The sequence below is a fragment of the Sebastes fasciatus genome, chromosome 8, assembly GCF_043250625.1.
Source record: "Sebastes fasciatus isolate fSebFas1 chromosome 8, fSebFas1.pri, whole genome shotgun sequence".
Classification (NCBI taxonomy): Eukaryota; Metazoa; Chordata; class Actinopteri; order Perciformes; family Sebastidae; genus Sebastes; species Sebastes fasciatus.
In genome coordinates this window covers 20701548-20725507 of record NC_133802.1, presented here as the reverse complement: position 1 = coordinate 20725507, position 23960 = coordinate 20701548, and the positions used below count along the sequence as shown (strand labels likewise).

Genomic DNA, 23960 nt, shown 5'->3' with positions numbered 1-23960 from the left:
TGTTTACACTTAACTTTGGGAAGGGATATTGAACTCTTGGCTGTAAATTCAACAACAGCAACAGCCGTTGAAACAGAGTAACGTTACAAGCAAATACCTGGAGAAAGAGAGGAATAGGGTGCGCCCAAGGAGCAGTAACGGCATGGACACACTACTGCTCGACAACGTTGCAACACCTGCAAGAATCGAGGGCTCCATCGTCACATTTGAATCTGTCAAATGTTAATTTTTGCAAGAAGTTTTTATTGTTTTCTCCAATGTTTTTAATTCTCTGTATGTGTAGTTTATAATGTAGCAAAACTTTTTCGCCTAAATAAATCTGTAGCTGAAAATTAAACTTAAAGTAACAAATATCTACACGAATACCACTTATCAGCTTGTTTGTAAAATCAGCTGTTCCTCGGGACTGCACTGAAGGTTTCTTCATGGAGTGGTAAATTGCTTTCTGAAAAAAGTATCTCAAACTATCTAAAAAATAAATAAGCCTATCTAAAACGTAATTTAAAGTCTTTTGTGCATTTATGGCTGGAGTGCCAGCGCTCTCCCTCTCCCGGTCTCGAAGTACGAGTGCCATTTCATGGTATGTTTTACAGATTTAGATTACGATCAGAAGTTAATCACATGCACACAGATCAGAATCAGAATCAGAATCAGAATTGTGTTTATTGCCAGGTGTAAGAGATTTACACTAGGAATTTGCTTTGGTGATGTTGGTGCAAGTCAAACAGTATAATAACAAAAGAATAGATAAAAACGTTAGAATAAAATAGAATTAAAAAAAATTGAAAAATTTAAATTTTAAGAATATACAATATATAAAATAAGCTATAAGCTATAGATATTTTTCAACAAAAAAACATCCTATCAGCAGTGATTAATTGGTTGACCTCTACTACAAATAATTATAGATCTCAATGGCTATATGAGATACCCCTCTACACCATCACGCCTTTTATAATCATAACTTTTGAACCATGTGATTGGGCTTTGTGAATGTGCACCTGGATGCTAGGTCAGTAAAAATCTAAAGCAAGTTACTACAGGTTTTCGATTTTGTTTATATCTGCGCGTATGCCAGTCCAACTCCACAGTGCAGTAATTGAATGCCAAACCCAGTAGCAGAAAAATCAAAGGTTTTATTGTAGTTTTGACACTGATTATTCACGGCTCCTTCCTCAAGTCCAATTATGACAGGAAAATTATACACTATGTATACTAATGCATTCTGATAGTGTCCGCCGCCACATCCCCTGTGCTGATTTCTTTTACGTGCAGATCTGAAGCTTGGTTGGGTGTAAGATTTTGACATTTGGAAAAATGTTATTTGTCCAGACGTGGATGAATTACACCATCCTCATTTGTATTGCTCAGTTCTGTGAGTTTCACCACAAAGACTCTGCCAGTAGAAAATGACAAAGAGCTTGATTAGCCCAGATTTACAATTCAGAATCGGTACAGATTGGTCATGCATTCATTTGGTGTGTGTGTGTGTGTGTGTGTGTGTGTGTGTGTGTCCTCCCTAGCTGGGCATTCACGGCTACGCCTTTGCAATCACCAACAACGGCTACATCCTCACCCATCCAGATCTACGGCCACTTGTGAGTATTACCTCCAGCGCCATTCAGATGCTCTGTAACAAGTTAACTGAGTGCGAACCTTATTATCATAACAATCCCCTTTTAGGGCGCAGAGATTGAAGTTCAAATGTATTAATTTATTTTGTACAAGCGACTGAGGAATACTAACTCTTGAGTTCATGTCAAGTCAATTACTGATTTGGTTGTCACATTGAGATGCCGATTGACATAGAAAATTAGCACGTAGTTGTGTGGGTGCTCTATGCGGCGTGCGGAGCGCGCGTGTGTTTGGCTGCGTGGCGGTATGTAGATGAGCGGAGTGTGTTCCAGGCCTCCGCTGTGCTGTGAATAGACAGAGATACAGCTTCTGAATGGCTGTGATTAACTCTATTGTACTCACTCACTCCTCTCACAAGAGGATGAGGGGAGAGAGTGCAGAGAGGCAGGGGAGGGAGATTTGAGGAGAGCAAGGAACCTGCTTAACATGAGAATAGGTGCAGGGTGACAAAGCAGGGTGCAACACTGGATGAAAATGGAGCGATATGGAGGGATGAGAGGAGAACAGACATGGAGGAGAGGAGAGAACCGACAGTGAGACAGACAGACAGATGGTTTAATTGCTGTCTAATTAAAGACGTTAATGGACAGTGTTTAACAACTAATGAGGGGTGGGAGGCTGTTCTCACTGACAGATGAATGGAGTGGGGGACTCACAAGTACACACATATAGTAAGCATTAATACGCCCAATACTCTGGCCTCTGTCGTCTTTACTTAATGTCCATATCAAACACGGTCAGCCAGGTAACCAGAGAGGGAGAGGAGATTAGAGTTGTATTATTTAAATTCTAAAACACATACAGTAAATGTGGTCATCCCTCTGTAAAGAAATCTAAATCTGTCTTATTATGAAGAAGACAAGTCATCAGTGCAGGTATAGTGTTGAAACAATCAGTCGATTAAAGGAATAGTTTGACATTTTGGGGAGTACAGTCATCCATTTCGTTGCCGAGAGTTAGGTGAGATGATCGATGCCTTACTGTCCGTTTAATATGAAGAGACAATTAATCTAGCATAGCCTATTTACCTGGCAACCTCACAGTAATGACCAGGGAATCACTGCTCCCAGCCAAGAAGTATAGCTAACTAACTGTTTCCCTCTGATTCCAATCTTTATGCTAAGCTTAACTGTCTCCTGTCCTGACAGAAAATACATTATGTCCATTTTCATTTGTCAGTTATTCGCTGCTTTAAGCTTCTCAAATGATGCTGTTATCTGATTTATGTCATTATAAATTGACTGGATTTTGAACAAAACAAACAATTTGAGAATGTTACCTCAGGCGTTCAATCACTCGCAAACTCCGACCAAACAGTCAAACTAGGCAGCCAAGGTACGCCAAGTATCGGTCACATGACAGGAGCACAGCCAATAGGAACGCTCTCTCTCTGAAATGACCTGTGATTGGTCAAAGTCTCCCGTCACGGGCTAGAGTTTCTAAAGCCTGAAAACAGCCATGAGGAGGTGCAGAAGTCTAGTTATCTCTCAAAACACTTGAATTACAATATGCTGAAAGGTTATTATCCAAAAATATACTGCCTACTGCCACTTTAATCACAATTTATCACAACTTAATCACACATTTTTTATCTGTTTGAAATGTACCTTAAAGGGATTTATTTATTTATTTAAAAAGGATCCCCATTAGCTGATACCAATGGCACCAGCTAGTCTTCCTGGGGTCCGAAATCATGTACATTAATTTATCACATACATACTATATACAACATCACATTTGTGTTACACTAATAACACTCAAATTTTCAAACATATATAAATTTCAAATTTCAAATTTCAAATTCATACACAAATCTTCCACAATTTTTTTTTTTTTTTTTTTTTTTTTTTTTGTTTAGCCTCAAGGCCCATCATCAGGGAAAAAGGAACAAAGAAAACAAAGAAAACCATACATGACCAACACTGGACTATCGATCAGCTGTTTAAGTAATGTATTCGTAGATGGTATTTGAATGTGGATTTGTTAGAGGATTGACGGATGTGAAGAGGGCAGCTATTCCAGTGAGTGATGGCGCGGTAAATGACCGTCTTTTTTAAGGCATTCGATTTTGGGTGAGGTAACATGAGTTGGCCATCACCCGCTGTTCTAGTGAAATGACTGTGAACGTCCCTGCATCTGCTAATTTGACTGTATAAAAACTCGGGTTTAGTAGAATAAATGCTGTTACTAAAGAATGTCGCTGTGCTTAAGGCAAGTCTTTTCTCTACTGGTAACCATGACAGTTTATGATGCATGCTGTCTGTGTTCGTTCTCATGGGGCAGTGTAACACAAGTCTTGCAGCTCTGTTTTGTGCAATTTGTAGTTTCCGCAGTATGCTTTTCGGTGCAGAAGACCATACAGGTGAGCAATAGTCCAGGTGGCTTAAACTTAAAGATTTAACTACTTGTCCCAGAACGTGTGCTGGAACATACGGAAGGCATTTTTTTGCCATGGAGATACCATTTCCCATTTTCCTGACAATTGTTTCTATGTGCTCGACCCATGACAGTTGATTGTCTATGGTTAGTCCCAGTAATGTGACCTTATCCACCTGCTGTATAGGTTCACTGTCCAAGTAGAGATTCATTGTGGGCATAGATGACAGCTTATGACTAGATCCAAAAATAATGGATTTGGTTTTTGAGATATTTAGTACCAACTTATTTTGTTTTATCCAATCGTAGACCAAGTTTAGGTCTGAAGATAGAACTTGGTCTAGTTCGCCGCTTGTATTTGCTGCGTAATACAGTGTGGAATCATCGGCGTACATTTGTATACTGGCTTTATGCAATACAGATGGCAAGTCATTTGTGAAGATGGAGTACAGGAGAGGTCCAAGACAGCTGCCCTGCGGCAGGCCACAGTTAAGCCCTTTACTGTTAGACATACTGCCATTGTAATACACCCTTTGTGTTCTGCATAAAAGATAATTCTTCATAAATGTGATTGCAGTTGATCTAAATCCATAACGTTGTAGTTTATTAATTAAAAGGTCATGATCTATGACATCAAATGCCGCGCTGAAATCCAGTAACACTGCACCTGTTATCCTAGAATTATCTATCTCTTTTAGCCAGTCGTCTGTCATTTGCGTTAGTGCAGAACAAGTGGAGTAGTGATGTCTGTAAGCATGTTGAAATCTAGTGTACAGGCCATTACAGTCAAAGTAATCTTGTATTTGTGAATGGACTATTCTCTCCATCAGTTTGCTTAGTACAGGGAGAATACTGATGGGTCTGCTGTTCTGCCCAGTAAATGTTAATCTGCCATCTTTAGGTAAGGGAATTATTTTACCTTCTTTCCAAATACTAGGATATATACCTTCCATTAGACATTTATTTAATATGTGACATATGGGACCAGAAATGTAATCGGCTGAGAGACAAAGTACCTTACTGTCCAGCATATCAGTGCCTACGGAGCCATAATCAGGAAGGGCTTTTAACAACTTCCTTACTTCACTCTCATCCACACTGTTAAACTGAAATGAACAACTTTTGTTAATCATTATATTTTTACTTATAAGGTTGAGAGTATTGGAATCCATGTTGCTCATATTCTTCCTTAGTGCATCGACCTTATTCACAAAGTAATCATTAAAATAATTGGCTATGTCAAATGGTTTAGTCAAAAACCTGCCATCCGACTGAACAAAAGAAGGGCTCCCAGTTTTATTTCTCCCCATTATTTCATTTAAGGTTCTCCAGATGAGAAATATTGTCCAGAAACCCTCACAGGAACTGCATTTAGCATAAAAAATATGCTCAAATCATAACAAAGTAATTTCATATCTTGAGGTCAGAGGTCAAGGGACTGCTTTGAAAATGGCCATGCCGGTTTTTCTTCACCAAAATTCCGCGTAAGTTTGGAGTGTTATTTAACCTCCTTGGCGACAAGCTATTATGACATACCAATGGATTCCTTAGGTTTTCTAGTTTCATATGATACCAGTATCTTAACTCTAGCTTTGAAATTGACCCCACTACAAACTAAAAATCGCAAGTTGTGTTAATGCGTTTAACTAAATTACTGGCATTAAAACAAATTTGCGTTAACACATTATTATCGTGTTAACTTTGACAGCCCTAATATGTATGCACAAGGACTAGACGCACCATGTTTAGTGTTTGTAGTGAAACGCTAATTTACAACACCTGTACACAGGAGGCATTAAAACAATACATTCAGTGATAGTAAAAATAGTCATTAGTTGTGGCCCTAGTATGGTGCAGTATACTCTATGTGTTTCATTGTCTCCAGTATCTCTGTCTGTGCATGCATGCGTGTTGACATGCGCCTCTGTTTCCAGTATGGAGACGGCAAGAAGCGAAGGAAGCCAAACTACAGCAGCGTGGATCTGTCTGAGGTGGAGTGGGAGGACAAGGACGACTCGGTGAGACTCTTGTAGTAAATCCACACGAAGCGTCATCACAGTACCTCTCTCGATGCAAATCTGATGTTTGAGATTCGGTATGTGCTTTGTGCTGCTAGCTGAGAAATGCCATGGTCAACAGGAAGACGGGGACCTTCTCCATGGAGGTGAAGAAGAGTGTTGACAAAGGGGTGAGCAATCCAAAATTCTGCAATCCACAAACGCACACAAACAAGCACTTTTCTGATGGTCCCAAAGGGTGCGCCAGGGAAAATACTCAGCAGGGACAATCCACTCTGCCAAGGGGTTGTCACACTTGGCACAGTGATGTACGGGATTGACTTGGGGATTTTGTTTCTGATTTTGTTTGCTCTGCATGCACGGGTGTGTGTCTGTCTGTGAGTGTGAGCCCCTTATCTCTACCAAGCACATGTTGCTGAGTACGGGAGAGACAGCAGCCCAATGATTCTCTTTTACTACTTTCCTATCCGAGAGAGAGAGAGAGAGAGAGAGAGAGAGAGAGAGAGAGAGAGAGAAAGAGAGGCATTCAGGTGTGCGTGAGGGTTTATGTGTGTGTGTGCATTTTCAAAGCTTAGTAAAGAGCATTATACATTAGCCTGATTATTAAGCATTCAATATGTAAATACATACACACACTCAAATGTACACAAATGCATATTCATCACAATCCTTATCCAACTACTCACACACTGCAAAGACACACATCCATCTGCCTTGTGACAACCAGAGCATGTCCTCCCTGCACCACTAGATGGAGCCAGACTGCAGGAAATCACATCAGATAACTGCCATCACACTGCCTGCTGTTTACTGCAGCGTATAATGGAGTGTATTAATCTCTTTTATTTCAGAAACGTGTGCTGGTGTTGCATAATGATTACTACTACACAGACATCAAGGGGACTCCTTTCAGGTAAGAAAACTGGAGACGTTTCTGTGAGCTGTGAACAAAGTTTAGAATGACTGAAGCATCAGTATTCAGTTTTCTTAAAAAGAACTGGTGAGCTGTCATTTGAGAAACATTTTTTGTTGTTTCTAGTCTAGGGGTAGCTCTTTCCAGAGGCCACGGAAAGTATTTTTTCAGAGGGAATGTCACAGTGGAGGAAGGTAGGAAATACTTCATTTTCTTTATCTGCTTTACTCGCTTTTTCTCATTTGTTTCCCGTTTGTTTCTGTCTGTTTTGCTTTATCCCCTCTCTCTCTCTCTCTCTCTCTCTCTCTCTCTCTCTCTTTCATTGTCTTTATGTCTCTGTTTCGCACTCAGCTAACACTTCTTCACGCTGCTGCAATGGTGAAAGTTCAGATACTTTACTGAAGAAAAAGAATATCACATATGATACCATATAGTATATGTAATATAATAATCCATTACAAGTAAAAACCCTGCTTTCAAAAATTTACTGAGGTGAAAATACAAAAGAATTAGCAGCATAATGTACTTGCTAGAGCCATTTATACAGTGGAAAAGAGAAATATTTGTTTTATATATTTTTATTTTTTTTATTTTCTATGGATAAGCAGCCTTAATAATTTAACCACAAAAAGCATAATTAAGATAAGATAATAGAATAGAAAATACTTTATTGTCTACTTTTTGCGGACAAAAGGCATAAATTTGTCTTTGGTTTGAATGTGCAAAAACTGGTATTAAAAAGGGAACATTAAAACACAAAATATCACATCCAGACAGACAGGACACATTAAAACATACACAACAGATGCTACATTAAAAGGAGCACCAGATACTTGATGGCGAGGACTGAAACGAGGTTAAATAAATATATATAAAATGCTTTGTGCTGAGGTAGCAAGCTGGAGAGGCTGTCCTTACAGATTCATACGTCTTTATTGATGCCCAGAGGGGAAATTCAAGTGGTACAGCAGCACAAAGACAGAAGAAGTACAAAGGAAAAAAAGAGAATAATTAAAGTCAAATAAAAGGAATATACAACTAGTATAAGAGTATAACTATAGAAAACTATACAAGAAAGAACAAGAGCAATTACAGACAAACTGAAGCAATAAGGACTGCAGTCAGCTCTGGCTGCTGAATGCCCATAACATGTATAACAAGTTGTCTGTGCTTGTTAGTTCATTTAATTAAAGCTATAAAGCCTGGAGAGCACAATATTCTTTGACGTGCTTATAGTCCTTAATGTGTTTATTGTGTTACCACGTTTCATTTTTGTATTTTTTGATGAAGAAAGTTTTTTCAATTAAAGATTGAAATTGAAAAATATGGACTCAGGAGTTATGTTGAAGCACGCATCAACTATACGCTTATATAGTCTATGACACACACACACACACTTAATAGTAATGTAGCGATAATGAACTTGAAAGCCACAATTAGACAGGAAGTTAAATATTTCTCTAGTGGCTCCTTAGGTGTGTCCCCGTCTTGACAGTGCATATGTCTGGCCCTGCCTGTGTGTGCCTCTGTGTGTGTCTATTTTCATCCCCAGCCTCATGTATGTTAATATTCATGTGGTGGTGGTGTGTGAGTGTGTGTGTCTGTGTGTTTCTCTAAACATGTCCATCATGCGGAGCCCTCTGAGCATGACTTGGCTCTTCCTGATCTAATCAGACCTGTCACATCCATTCAAAAAACACATTTTTCAAGCCTGGTGTGTGTGTGTGTGTGTGTGTGTGTGTGTGTATGTGTTTAAGAGTGTGTGCATTTGAAGTGTAGATGCCTACCCCTATTATTATGAGTTCATATTGAGTGCTTTTGCTTATTTAGTTTGAGATATATAGTTCTTATTTTGTTTCAGGACTTCATGACTTGGAGCATCCTGATGTAGCGCTGGCAGATGAATGGTGAGATCATATCGACTCCGCTGTATGTTTCTGTTCTGGCAATAACATCCTCATCCCTTATTCAAGTCACATTGTGATTGGACTGTATCCTAAATATACTCTGGGCTTATAAAATCAAATAAATCTACAATCTAACTGTAATACAATAGTTAAATAACAGCTTTGGGATCTGCAGGACTTTGACTTGATGGTTTGTGTCACTTGATGACTTGTGGTCAGCAGGATTCGGAACAAACATCTAAATAAATTACAGCAAACGCTTTTCAAACTAATGCTCGTAAATGGGAAAACCTTCTTTGTTTTACTTCACGTTTTATTCATCATAGAGATGAAAAAGTAACTGAAAGCAACTGGACTATTTGTCCGAGCTTGAATGATTATAATCCTTGGCAGATTATCATCTAAAAGCTCAGCTTTTAAATAGCTGGTGCCAATTGTACCACGGACTGTGTTACATGTTATTATGTCCTTATTGTCCATTCTGTCCATATTGCAGGACGTACTGCAACACAGACGAGCACCCAGAGCACCGCTACCTGTCCCAGATGGAGGCAATCAAACTCTACCTCAATGGACACGAACCCCACCTACAATGTTAGTTAAACTCATCTACTAACCCCCCCCCCCCCCATTCCTCTTTCTGCACATAGCATTAAATGTTTTTTATGTGTTGTGGTTGGTTTGTTAAAAATATATTTGTTTTGTTAGGTGACAAGGAGCTGGTTCAGGAGGTTCTCTTCGACGCGGTGGTGACTGCCCCTCTGGAGGCCTACTGGACGAGCCTCGTGCTAAATAAGTCCGAGTATGTGACCCACACTACTCTGCCTTTTCCTACTGTGCTTATCAAAAACAGAAAATGTTTCCAATGTGACCAATTTTACTCTTTGAAATGGTAATAGGAATAGGAATAACGCGACAGACATTTGCAGAAATCAAATGTTAATTATTGCATGAAATTACCTTTACGGAAAACCAAAAAATCAAGGGCTCTTGTAAAAGCCTCTGTTCTGTTTCATTTATGCTGATAGCAAGTTGTGCACAAACACAGGTAACTGCATTTATGTGTCATACCACACAGGAACTCTGATAAAGGGGTGGAGATCGCCTACCTAGGCTCAAGAACAGGCCTGTCCAGAATTAACCTGTTTGTGGTGCCGGACGAGCTTACAAACCAGTAAGTATACTGAGTGTATGTATTCAGTCTATATGTATATTTACACATATATACTGTAAGCTTAGGACTGCATTTGTTGATTATCTCTTTGTTTATGCTTCCAATAAGTATGTATATATTATGTTTTGTGTCTGTGCATCCTTCCTCTGTATCTTCATCACCTCTGTTTCCCGTCTGCTTCAAGAGACTTCCTGACAGCTGAAGACAAAGAGGGGGTGTTCAACGCCGATCATTTTCCCCTGTGGTACAAGAGAGCAGCAGAACAAGTTCCTGGCACCTTTGTCTACTCTCTACCTTTCAACTCAGGTTAGTTGTATATTTAAATTTTCGAAAGACGATGAATCAGTTCTCCCCGCAAAGTCAAATGTTTTTGTTATTACTTTTAAACTCTTTTTAGTTCCACAGTCACTATTACTAGTGTGATAATTTATAATGAAAATAATAGTCGCTGGGAGACTGGCACCACCATAATACTCGCATTTTGTCAACTGCACAATTAAAACTTAATACGCAGTTGTATTAGAATGACCTTTTTCAAATTTCCTCTTTTCCTCTTTCACCCGTATTTGGTCGTTTTCTCTCGCCATGCGTCTCTACCTCCCCTTCCTCTCTTATTAATTCTGGGCTGTGTTCTTGTGGACAGGGCTGATTGCTGTGGGTTGAAATAAGATACGTTAGGAGGAGGTTCAGCCCTTTCCATAGTGACTTGGCCAGAACACACATACAGACACACACTCACAGAAAAGCGCACACACACACACACACACACACACACACACACACACACACACAGGCACCTCGCACATATGTAGTTTAACTACGTCTCTACGAAATGGTTTCCCCTCCAAAGGGAGAATGTGTTCTCTTCTGTCCTCGGCCTCAGGCTTTCCATTAGTGCCAGCTAATACAAGTGATCTGAAAGCCTCTTATTTACTCGCCGGACTTGCCTTGGATGCACTCTTCCTCCCCGGACTGTGGCAGTTAGCTGTAGCCATGAAATAGTACTCTGTGGTATTTATGTTCAGGGTTTTTCTCTCCAATCACCCTGTGGTCAGTTCAGAACTAATAAGGAATTATGATATGTGATGTGAACTCTCTCTCTGTGTGTGTGTTTCTGTGCGTTTTGTGTGTCCTTTTATGTGTGTGGCTTAGGATCAGAAAACAAGAGTGTCGTATTGGCCAGCACCGCCATTCAGCTTCTGGATGAGAGGAAATCACCCATAGCTGCGGGTAAGTGGGGACTCAAGTGGCTCTTTCTCTCTCACACACACACTTCTACATCGACCGAGGCTGCAATATTCTCTCCTCACACGGCTATGTGGGCTTTGTTTCCCCCGTTCGAAGTCATCTAACACTACTTCTTTTCCTCTTTTTGAGTTGAAACACTCACTGCCCACATGTACTGACTGCGCTGCTTTTTTCGTCCACGCGCTTGCCCCTGCATGGACATATATGCTCAGAAGAAGGCGAGAGTGCAACATGGCACAGATGTTTGAATCGTATTTATATCTACATATATTAATAGAAGCCAGTTTCATAAACGCCTTTTGTGCATTTGTTTTTTCCCCCCCTGTGTTTATTTAAGGCATATTGTGGCCTAGAGGATTTCATTGTGGCCTGCCTCATCTCACGTCCTGGTGACTCAGAAGCCCCACAATGTAACGCCCATATAATGCAACTTTGTGCAATCAGCAAGTTGATGGTATGACATGCGGCCCTTGTTCTGTTTGCCATCAACTTAGTTACGGAGGAAAGGAACTGCAGATTAAATGGAAGAAATGGGGAAATTTGGGGGAGAATAGAGACATGGTCATATAGATGTATGGTTTCACAGTAGTTATGGTATTATTTTTAGGAAAGTTGTATAGAAAATATGACTTCATGCATTACACGCCTCTCCCTGAAGGCACAAAGATGGGTTCCAGTCATCGTTTTGTGTAACTAATTCAATACTTTTACTGTGGTACTTTGCAATACTGATGAGGACGACACGTTAGAAAATAAACTTATATTTTTTGTTTGCAAGTAATTAACATAAAGAAAGTTGAAAGCACCCTGTTTGCAAAAATTTGAATCTTTATTACAGCTTCTTGTGTGTCGAAATTTTCAAACGCACACGTTGAGCAAAATACAAAAGTACGAAGTGGTTTATATAGGCGCGTAGCATGTTCCTACAATAGAGGAAGCTGCAGTCTTAGGACCGCATGTGTAGGACCCTAGTTTTTCGCAAAGCCTACTGTCTTCAGTGTAAAATCCTCATTATTTTACCTTTTTAATTAAGTTTAAAAAATCATAATAATAAAACTGTGCCGACTGCCTGTTTACCCCCACAATAGGTTATGTGTTATTAGCCAGTCAAATGTCAATAACATGTTATTTATATTCGGGTTTGCTAGTTGCATATATCTCTCTCACTCAGGAGTTGTTGAGACCTTTAGGTTCTGTCGTCCTCTGCTGTACAATCAGGGAGGCCGTTTGCAAAAGTTAAGTTATACGTAAACATAACATTTCTTATTTTAATTCAAACTATGCTCTTTTCTTTCCTAAACCTAAATAAGTAGTTTTGTAAATGTAAATCAGCTTTTATTGTCACAGTACAGTTTACACAGCACAGCACACAGTGAAGTTTACTCTCTACATTTAACCAATCCTAGTATTAAGAACAGTGGGCAGCTACTATATAGCTCTCAGGGAGCAGTTTGGGGGTCTAGGTCCGTGCGGGGACTTGAACCGACGACCCTCCAGTTCCCAAGCTTAGTCCCTATAGACTGAGCCTAAACCTATGTTGGTGGCACGTGATGTGTTAAATTACGTATTACAGTTGAGGTTGTGGTCATTTCACGTAGGCTATTTCTAACTAGGGTCCTAGAAATGCGGCCCTGAAACTGCAGCCTCCTCTATTGCAGGAACATAGTACTGAAATATGCTGATAGGTAGACAATGTGTCTCTGGCTCAATGCTATTTCTCAGGCAGCTCTGCTTGCAGTAGGGTGTCTCCAACTTTCTTTATGTTTATCCTCTGCATGCCCTTTGGAAGTCCTGTTTTCCCACTGTACTTTACATTGATAGCTTTAGTAGTCGCCCAGTATAAATGTCTTGAATGTGCAAGTTATTCTATTCAAATACAGTGTACAGTACTGTATTTGAAGTTTTGCAATCCTTTCCACTGCCCAACATATTCGCCAATGACCAATATGGAGCGCAGCATTTGCCTCATATTAAAAGCTGCTTCTGATGATTATCTGTGTAAGTTCTCCTGTCGACAGACGAGGGCCAGCGATGCCAGTAGGGGAATCACAGAAAGATATCTTGACAGAGGAAAGAAAAAAACTGAAGAAAGGAGAGAGAGGAAAATCTTTTGGAAAAGCAGTGATAAAATAAGAGGAGAAATAAAAAGGGCAGAGAAAGAGAAAATTATTTCACGGTGCCTGAATGCGTTGACATGAGAGCAGTGCATTGTGGGTACTCTTGGCCCGGGGGAAACCACTGGAGCAGAAGGACAGAGATGGGAGAGTCTGTGCGGTGCCACAACGTGCACAAACACACGCACACACGCCTGCACATAGAGCATGCATCAGATTTCTAGCAGAGCGGTTCACATGCAGCCCACAGTTTACACCAGCCCACGGTATTATTTGACACTGTTGACTTGATCACTATTGTTTTAAGATAATATCATTCTCTCAAATGCTGTTAAGCAGCAATTCCAAATGACTAATCAGTAACAGGGTTTCATGAATGCCCTATTGTTACGTTGGTTGCTGATGTACAGTAATGACGATCATGCTCGTCGGATCGGGTGATGTCTGCAAGGGTGATTTTATATAAGAGAGTCAGATGGGAGGAGAGATGTAAGCTGGAATGCAAATTTAGCGTGGGCCGGTTAGGGCCAGTTTTCACTGCCCTGCGCTCCACTGAGCTGTAGACTTGTGAATACGCTAATACACTAACTGAACAGGACAGGCTGATGACATCACACACCACGGGCCCTGCAGACATCGCTTGAGTCACAATGTTACCGTGTTCGTACATACACGCGTGTGTGTGTGTGTGTGTCAGTGTTTGTGGTCACATCCTGAGCCACGTGCAGCGAGTCTGCTGCCGTAATATACAGAACCACAAAACTCAGGTCAGGCGTTAAAGACCAAAGGCATCTGTGTACATTCGTGTGTGTCCACACCACACTGAGTGAGCTGAAAATCACTGCTGAACGCAAATTATCAATATGTAGATAATAATAATAATGCTTGTAATGTACACAACAAGCTAAAATGTTTTAATATCATCTAAAAACATTGCCTCAATACCTTCTCTGTGACATTTTACAAATATTAAAATAATCAAGAGACAGGAATCAGATTTACCTGCTGTTGCACTTTAATAATATTACCAGTGAACTCCATCAGAAAGAAAAGAAGGTTGAGCAATATTAGAGCTAGAGCTGCAACGATTAATTAATTAATTAGTAATTAATCGCCAACTATTTTGATAATCAGTTATTTGGTTTGAGTATTTTTTTAAGAATAAAAGTCAAAATTCTCTGATTCCAGCATCTTAAATGTAAATATTTTTTTACTCCTCTATTATAGTTGCAGTCCTAATCCAAACATACATTTATCTCTCAAAAGTAGCAAATTATTGAACTTTTGTCAAGTATAATCCCCAATGTTTTCATATAAGTGTGTGTTTCACCATTTTCTCTTGTCAGGTTATTTGACATAATAATGATTCAGCAGAAACTCCATTAATCGAAAAAATAAATAAACGAAAAAATGTTACTGTGCCAGCAACAGATTAAACTGAGAGGGGAAAAAACACCCATGCAATGTTTATTAATTTCATGATTACCATGGTAACCCTTTAAATGAGGGGCATTTTCCTACTTTTTTGAGAAATTGGTATTACTGTCTGTGACATTTTCTTTTCACCAGAGGTTTTTACGGCTACATGACATGTGACTTGGTTTCCAGAATTGAGTATGAAGTTGAGTTATTATTTAATTTTTTAAATAATAAAAAAATTGGTGAAACAAAAGGAAATACATTTAAACAGTAGAATCCACTTGGATATCTTTTTTTTCAGAATACCCCTCTTTTAAATACTGTATACTTTTTCCAATTAAGAATGCATGTCTTCTCAAATTAGTTACCAGTAGACATATAATAATCAGGTAAAATGTCTCCCTTTATTTTATATAATACATACTGAATGACACGACTACCATTATGCGATCAGCATTAACTCACAAACAAGACTCAACTGATCTCAAAAACTGTAGATCTAAAAGTTTGTGTGTGTGTGACTGTGTGCAGCAGGATGATAATTCAAAATCATGAAACTGTAAAGTCGTAGAAAAACAACAAGGCCGAGTCCAGGTTTTGTCGTTGTTTTCGTTTTAGTTTGTTTCATTATTGCTTCAACGAATTTCCCATCTTCACTTCAGAAAAATATCCTTTAAGAAAACATATTTCCTCCTCAAAAAACTATATCACGCTATTAGGCACAGACTCTTAAGTTCTCTATAAATATATGCATACAGTATATTATTTCCACACGCACGCTCGAGCACAAATGAAACACTGACACAAACACTCGTTCTTCTCATGCTCTCACGTCAATGATACAAACAAGAAACAGAACTTAACTGACAGCAGCTGCCTACTATGAGTTTTCAAAATCAGACTCGAAATTATGAACAACAACCAAAAGACAACAAATTCTGAAATCCATTTTTTTTATATACCAGAGCTTTACTATTATACCTACAAATACACAATTATAAATATATAGCGATTTGTTCCTATCTGTGATATGCATTTATCAGAAAAAATGGAATTGATTCCTTTTGGATTCTTTGGCCTGCCCCTCGAACCCGCATACAGTAGAAGATGCTCTTCTCACCAGTGCATAGTCAAATACCTGTGGAGTTTAGCTACCCAAGTCTCAGAAAGGAGGTGGACATACACACACGCCCACACATAAAGAGTCATACTTTTTTTCCCTCACACATGCACTAACACACACATGGCATCCAGAGAGGATTGGGTTGAGACCCAGGTTTTAAGTTCAGGGTTTATGTCATCACTTCCTAGGCGATAGCATTCTCCAGTGGTTCCTTCTCATCTGCCTTGGCGTGATCTGCCCCCTGCGCCGCTGCCAACTCCTCGTTCTTCTTGAGCTCCCGCTGATATTTGGCCATGATAGCGGCGTAGGCGCAGCCGTACACTGCCGCAGCCAGCATCATCAGTAACACAATCCCACACACTACGCCGGTGATGATCACCGTGGCGATCGCATGGCGCAGGTTGACAGGCCGCGGCCTCTGCTTAGGTTCACACTCTGGCAAACCCCCTGCTCCTGCTCCGCCTGCTCCCCCGCCACCAAAACCCTCCCCCATTGCCATGGGGACATGGATGGCGTGGCTAGAGGGATGAGCGTGGTTGCCGTGGGTGTGGCCTCGCATTAGCCTCTCGCTCTCTAGGTGGTGTATGTTGGCAAACAGGTAATGGTAGCTTGTGGTCATGCAGGTGTGGAAGAGCTGGTAAGGGACTTTCTGCAAGTCTTTATCCTTCATTTCTTCTGGCTGGTGGCAAAGCACCTCATCCACCACTCCACCTTGGGGATCAAAGTTAGATAGTTAGATCAGAGAGGGATGGTAGAAGACAGACTGAGGGGCAGGAAGGAGTAGGGAGGCATGTATTAGCTGGTTGTTGTGGATTATAAGTACATTACCTTCTGTTAATTGCTCATTTCCTTTTTTTTTTGGCAGCTCACTACAGAGGAGGCCACAATCATAATCATCATAGCTGAGCCTGAACCAGCCCATTACTTTAGATATTTATTAATGTAGGGTGTAATGGCTTACTTTAATGGGCCGCATTAGCAAGTGTGATTTGATTAACACCTCAACCACTGGAGCTGAATGAATCGAGTCTGTCGGAGAATGCGTTGTTAGCCGCCCCTCTGTTTGTCCCGTAAATCTCTTTATTATTATTCATCTCTCTCGATATTCATGTCGAGCCTGCTCTGTCACACACTTCCTCTCTGCCTGCCTGATTAACCACTGGCTTTCTATTGAGCGTACATCCTTGTATCTGGGTCCATTGTTCTGTTTTGCAGTAATTAGAATTTTCAGCCTCTAAAAGGAAAGCTGTGGCAGGCTAACATAGGCATGTAGGCGGGCCAGCCAACTCCAAGCGAGCCTAGCTTTCACTGGTTATTTTGTTATCTAATGCATGCTGGGGTTGGTGTAGCATGGAGAATAATGTAGATGGCAATTTAACTCTTAATATACTCTCTATCTCTGACTGTAAAGATCACCATCGTAGTTATAAGAGCTGCTGTATAGAGTGCCTAACATTACAACTTCTTATTGCTGCATGGTATGTTTTGCTCAGCTTTAAGGTCAGTGAGGCAACAGTCACAATAAAGACTCTGCTGTAAATGTTGTAAATCATCACCATAGCATTTTTCAATACAGTTCTGCCCCAAACGCAGTACTCATCAGATGTTAATAGTAGTATAAAAGCCAAAACAACCTACATTTCTTCCACAGATACACGGCAAACAACATCTCGCACACACGCTCCACTCCACCATCATTAATTACTGCACAGACCTTTTAGCTTGTTCTTAACTCCACTGTGTCAACCTCTCCAAGCGCAAAATATCTAAACATTATATCCATTTGGGGTCAGTCGCTCTATTTTAATCACTAAAATAGGTAGGGCTGAGTATTGGCAAGAATCTGGTGATACGATGCATATCATGATACAGGGGTTACGATTCAATATATTGCGATATAGTAAGCAAGGCGATATTTTAAAATCTAATTTTAGGTAAACTGTGTGAGAACTGAGTGGGAATTTTTTTTTAACTTTTTTATGCAATCTCAAACTGAGAGGGCGCATCTCTTTGCAAATGAAATATATGTTAATCTCTGCATGTAAACTATTAATTAAAAATCGATACAATGTTTTGAGAATCGATACAGTATCACAAAACATAATATCACAATTTTCGATATTTTCCTACACCCCTAAAAATAGGCTCTACTTTCATTGTGTAAACTGGTCATTTTAATATAGAGACCAGCCATTTCTACTCTACTCTAGAGTAGTACTCTACTCTTTTAGGATACTTCATCCTAATCCTGTGCTAAAGGTCAGTATTACCATATTTTAATATAATGCCCAGCAGGAAAGTCACTGAGATGGATGAAAGTTGGAAACGTTCCTCCAGCCAATGCCTGGAACTACTAGTGGTCTAACCTTTAAAGAGGTAGGTCTCCAGCCAGAGTTTGAGGCCTATAAGCTGGCAGTCACACCTCCAGGGGTTACTTCGTATAGTGAGGCTGTCCAGGCGGCTCAGTGCCTCCAACAGGGAGCGGTCCAATCGTGTTAGCCTGTTGTGCGATAGCCCCAGGTGGCTAAGGTTCCTCAAACTCTCCCCCATGGCTCCAGGCAAACCCCACAGGCTGCAGGGAAGGGACACGGCAAGGAAACGACATAAGATACAATGACTTACTTTACAGTGTGTATTGTTTGAAAAACGACAAATTTGATCCAGTTTTGTAGCTGAACCTGTTGTGTGACAGGTCAAGGTGCGAAAGCGAGCGGATGGGCCCGAGCAACCGCTTGTCCAGCTCTTTCAGGCTGTTGTAGGCCAGGCTGAGGCGCTGTAGAGTCCTGAGACCGAGCAGGGCGGTCGGTGAAACGGATGTTATAGAGTTATTAGATAGATCGAGAATGCGGACGAGCGGTATTTCTCGGAAAGCCATCGATCCCAGCCCCCTGATGCGGTTATCTTGGAGGTACAGTTCTTGGGTGTCTGGGTGCAGTCGTCGGGGGATGTCATATAGGCCTCGACCCCGGCAGTCTACTACTTTGGTGTTGCTGTTGCAGCTGCATTCCTTTGGACAGGCATGTGACGAAGAGAGGAGGGAGAGGAGGGCACACACCAGTACCACTGTGGAGACAGAATATTAAATTAAACATCTCTGCTTGTGTATTTTCAGCTAAATATGAAAAAATATATATATTATTTGCTAGGTTGACCAACGATGTGACATCTTTCAGTAGACTACAATAACATAATTGCATACATTCACACCACAGGCTTCAATCACCTTCACTGAAGTAAATAAATGCCTTAATAGATATTAGAGATAAATGCATTTGAAAATAAGGTCTTTAGAAAAGAATGCAGTTCACTTGCCCACATACTGCTGTTCTTTGTCTGATAAACAAGAAAGTAAACTTATTACTAATATGCCAACTCCCACTTCCCACTAGACAATGGCCCTGGGTGACTTCACCAAACACTCATAACCCCTCACCCACACTCCACCCACACACAAATCCATACACAGCAGATATTGGGTGTCTGATTCCCTTTGAGATGACTTCACATGTCCATTCCTCCTAGAACATTACAGCGGTATTTATAGCATTGGCTGGACTAGCTCGAGGCTCAATGAAATGAAGCTCAGACCCAAGCCTGGGAATGTAGCTGGCTCACAAGTTACACTCACACACAGAACCTGAACAGATTGATTAGCTGCACCATGTTTATCTCTATAGGCATAACATGTTCCTCTGAGACACTCAGCAGCCATGTTACTGATTGGGGATGTTTCATGTTTTCTCAAATGGGAATTTTCTCTTTCTTTTCCTGTATCAGGCGGCATCTCGCACTAAAATCTTCTCCGAAATTATGCCTTCGTGAAGCAGCTGTGAGTCTCATATCAACCTGAAACTTATAGGGAACACTGTGCATCTATTAACTGTGACAATCACACAACCATTGAGGAATGTTGAATTAAATGGGACAGCAAAATCTAATTGTTTAAATTAAACTTCTATTTAGCATCCAGTAGTTTTGCAGTAGTATCACATGACACATTCTATCCCCTATTTTTGGGGATTAACACTATTGTAACATAGTCTACTAATTAGGGTGACAGTGTCCCATTAACAAGCATGTAATCATCATTTTAGTCCGTCTAGTGGACATCTTGCAGTGGATTGTGATTTGCAGGTTTAGAAATACCCAGGCGGTCTGATCTCAGGTGTTAGTTTGGTACGGCAGCTCTTGGCAGTGTTGCTGTTATGGTATTATGCCGCTTGCGTCAACAAAAACAATCAGAACACGGTTGGGTTGAGATTGAGCGTGCTGTAGTGCAAAGCCCTGTGTTAATTGCATCCTTGTTAGTGAAAGGAGAGTGTGTGTGTGTGTGTGTATGCAAGAATGCATTCAATCACATGTGCTCACACACGTGCGCACATGCTCGTAAACAAACTCATATGCATACAATGCATGGACACACATAAAGCTCAGTGGAGCATTGTAACAGCAGCTCTGGAATGAGGTCAACACAGGAGAATAGCTCTTTGCTCTGATGTGTCCCTCCAGCCCAAAGTACACAGAGAGGAGCTTGTAATGACATGCACACACAACACACAGTAAGGACGGCTTTCAATCACCTTGATACCAATGTCAATAGCTATTTGCAAAGGGAAACACTCAATACTAATGTATAACATAAAAGTGCGAATGCAGTGCTGACATATGTGCAAGTGTTGTAAGCAAAGAGCAGTGCATGCTTCATTACCACTCAGTTATACAACAGTTTACACAACATACTAGATTTAGCAGCCCACCTAGCCATGCATATGTACTGTACACACACACACACACAAACACACAAATGCATTCATGTTGATATTCTTCCCAGTGATGGAGCTCCTACCTCTCATATCTGCCAGTCGTCCTTGGGCTTCTCGCATTCGATCTTCTTTTAGCTCCCTTTTTGGATTCTAGTGACTGTCATTGGTTGATGATCCATTAGCCGCCAGTAGCAGGTTGAGATTAGCCATCCTGACTCTCATCTGTGTAGGCTGATATGCTCAATATGCAGGAATTAAAGAGGCCGAGATCAGCGGCAGAAACCCGTGTTGCCCTCAGGATCCCCAACACTGCCTGCACTGGCATGAAACCCCATCAGAGCGGGCAGATCAGAGCACAGAGCTCACTGCCAGCCAGTCTGGGAATCACTGGAGTTAGAGAGCTCTGCTTTCTCTCTCTCTCTCTCTCTCTCTCTCTCTCTCTCTCTCTCTCTCTCTCTCTCTCTCTCTCTCTCTCTCTCTCTCTCTTTTTCTCTCTCTCTCTCTCTCTCTGTGTAGCTCTCTCACTACCTCGCAACCTCTTTCTTACTGTCTCTTGTATTTTTCTTCATGCTGTTTTTTTCGCCTTTGTTTCTATTTTCCTTTTTCTCTTGCTTTGATTTTATTTTATTTCTGCTCCTCCATTGAATCCATTGGGGAATGTGTTGGTGTTGTCATCTCCCAGTGGACAGCTGCTCCTCTTAAATCACAGCGTGCACTCCACACACGTACGCAGACATTCTCGTTACCTCTTATTGCTCTGGCAAGAGTTGAACAAGACAAATTTAGACCTGGATCGCGTCGTGTCAAATACACAAACGCTGAAAAACACTTCAACACACGGTGAAACCATTCGGAGGATGCCCATTGCTGTGGCATGCTCTGGTGATATTATGCATGAGCCGTGGGCTGTAGGGCTGGCAGAACACGCCCCCAGCACGGCAACACAGAACGCACGAATGCACACATACGCATGCACACACGCACACAGCGGGATATTAAGCCGTTGCAGTTGTTGCTTTTTTTTATGCATGTAAATGGATTGACTGTTAAGCTTATACGACCTCATGGTTCGCTTGAAGGAGAAGCAAAAAAAGGCCTTTCAAAGAAGGAAACAGGAAGAGATTAATGATCGAATCAGTTTTAACGATGAATATGATTAAGCTTACAAGCTGACCTTGGCTTGCAGTAGAACCCTCCCTGGTATTTGCTCTCCTGTCTATCCATATTTATATCCTTTCTTCTGCTGAAGGGCATGACAATTATTTTCATTCTGTCATACACAGTAAAAAGGGAAGTCAATATGCGTCGCCAGCTTATACTTAGTTAATTTGTTGCGGTAAACGTGGGAAGAAATCAGCCTTGAGCAATTAATGCACACGCGAAGATGCTTTCAAAGAAATAGATGCATAAGGTCATGCACCTGCGCACACGTACACTTGCATCCACAGTCACATACACACTTGAGTGATGATGTGCACCTGTGTAGGCAAATACATCCTCAAATGTGTGATGACACCTTTGTATTTGCTAAAAGCCCATATTGTTGATGTGTACAGACTGCAACGTCTAAATGTTAAGCATCAAGTTACAACAAGACAGCGAGAGAGAGGGCGAAAACATGCCCTACTATTCCTCCTCTGACCACATTGTCATATATTATCACCATGCGCATCTCCTGTGATGCATTTAATGCATGTGGAATAAAGACCGTAAGGGCAAATTATAAACATGGTTTGCATGATTTGAATATGATATTTTCGATTAAATCTTATGGTTCCTTCAGAGAGCTATTTGAGATTTGGCCAATACAGATAGATTTTTTTCATATGTTTTTCAAATGTAAAGCAATGAATGAATCATTTGAATGTTTTATTTTGATTCTGCAACAACGATTAGTCTCAATTTTGCTTCGACAAGAACACACAGGAAGGAAGGAGAGGTCAGTGGAGCCTAAGTCTTGTAGACTGCTGGCATCCTTAACAACAGCCTCCTGCTCTGCTCATCCTGTGAATGTTGCTCAGCATCTTGACATGATCCGCCCCTGCACTGCCTGTGTAGCTGCTGTGGAATGCACCACCACATTTGCAAATCACTATATCTCTCCGACAGCTCTGTGTGACTGTATGGGGGTTTATGCCTGTCCTAACGGTGCCGTCACCGGGGTGTGAATTGATGCACGCACTACACACTCAAAGAGAACAGAAACACTAGTGCTCGCCCCTTGCTGCAGCACATATAGTACATGCGCACACTCGGATGCACCCTTGCGCTGATGGATGTATACGTGTATACAATCCTTATTAGAATCCCAGATATCTGTGGGATTTAAAGCGGTTGTCATCCATCCCTGCCTGGGATTGCACTGATAGCAGATTGGTGATGGGGTGGATTTGGAGCGGTGTTTAACTTCTCTTCATCTGTGGACTCATAAACCCAGCTCAGGGCATAAATACCCCCAAGTTCTTAAATCATACCTAGGGAAATTAAATGTTCCCCCATAGTACAGAAAAATCCGGAGCATTAGTGAGACAGATTTGAGCTCTTCTCTTTTTGCTCTGAGCCGACTTCCAGGTAGCAGCCAACATCAGTGCACTTTTAACCTTTAATATAATTTTACAGAGCAAGCTCCTGTACTGCTCGTATTGGATTTAGGTTTCCATGAATTATTTTCCTTGCTGAACAGATCCTATGTTATGTAACTATATTTAAAATGATGATTTATTCATTTTACAATCCCATATAAATAGACAGTTTTATGTTTCAGATGAGCTGTGTACATCTTCGAAATATTTGACGGTTTCATGTTTCAGAATTCACAGTGTTTTTATCTGACAACTTCATTTGAACTCCTTTGTCCTTTTGTTTTTACAGCTTTTTTACGAGAAGATGATCCTGTATCTTTTATTGGCGTAATGATGTAGGTTCTCCCTGCTTTTGTACCATGTGTGTTTCCATTGCTGCTGCCCAGCATCTTAAATTAGCCTCTCCTCCTGGGTTTTCCATGTGGGTGTAGAAATGGTGGGCTGCTGAAAGGATCTGGCAAAGCTTATGACGGGATAATCTGCACCTGTTCCTCTGGGCAAGGGCTAAAACAGGCCACAGCAGCACCCCACTGCTGCACACTGCACGTAAACAATCATGCAAATGCATGAGCACGCTGCAAAAAGAAGTGCCAAACCAATGGAATATGTCTCACTGATAATGTTCTCTTCGCATGTTGACATCCAGAGAAGCTTTTGGTATTTTTTTATTTTAGCTTCAAGTGAGGAT

General features: G+C 40.9%; 2 protein-coding genes across 5 annotated transcripts in view; one reads left to right on the top strand and one right to left on the bottom strand.

Moving 5' to 3' along the window:
* cacna2d3a (calcium channel, voltage-dependent, alpha 2/delta subunit 3a) overlaps positions 1–23960 on the top strand; it is a 129954-nt gene that overhangs the window by 88252 nt on the left and 17742 nt on the right. For all 4 annotated transcript variants that reach the window (XM_074644206.1, XM_074644204.1, XM_074644205.1 and 1 more), the window contains 11 exons: positions 1524–1598; positions 5946–6029; positions 6128–6199; positions 6881–6942; positions 7069–7136; positions 8804–8849; positions 9346–9443; positions 9558–9651; positions 9928–10023; positions 10208–10329; positions 11176–11253. In XM_074644206.1, the coding sequence (XP_074500307.1) occupies positions 1524–1598; positions 5946–6029; positions 6128–6199; positions 6881–6942; positions 7069–7136; positions 8804–8849; positions 9346–9443; positions 9558–9651; positions 9928–10023; positions 10208–10329; positions 11176–11253 (895 nt within the window). The remainder of the gene's footprint in view (positions 1–1523; positions 1599–5945; positions 6030–6127; positions 6200–6880; positions 6943–7068; positions 7137–8803; positions 8850–9345; positions 9444–9557; positions 9652–9927; positions 10024–10207; positions 10330–11175; positions 11254–23960) is intronic.
* Positions 15187–21139, bottom strand: lrtm1 (leucine rich repeats and transmembrane domains 1). Its single transcript, XM_074644210.1, has 4 exons — positions 20774–21139; positions 18606–18990; positions 18294–18499; positions 15187–16638 (listed from the first exon to the last, which is right to left on the bottom strand). The coding sequence occupies exons 1-4, from the start codon at positions 20808–20810 to the stop codon at positions 16112–16114; spliced, it is 1155 nt and encodes a 384-aa protein (XP_074500311.1). The 5' UTR covers positions 20811–21139; the 3' UTR covers positions 15187–16111.

Excerpts from the sequence above, each read along its gene's own strand:
- lrtm1 (XM_074644210.1), bottom strand. The coding sequence starts at position 20,810 with ATGCGAGAAGCCCAAGGACGACTGGCAGATATGAGAG. Across the intron at positions 18,500-18,605 it reads CTTGACCTGTCACACAACAG|CCTGTGGGGTTTGCCTGGAG; the intron begins GTTCAGCTACAA and ends CCTTCCCTGCAG. Across the intron at positions 16,639-18,293 it reads GGAGACCTACCTCTTTAAAG|GTGGAGTGGTGGATGAGGTG; the intron begins GTTAGACCACTA and ends TTGATCCCCAAG.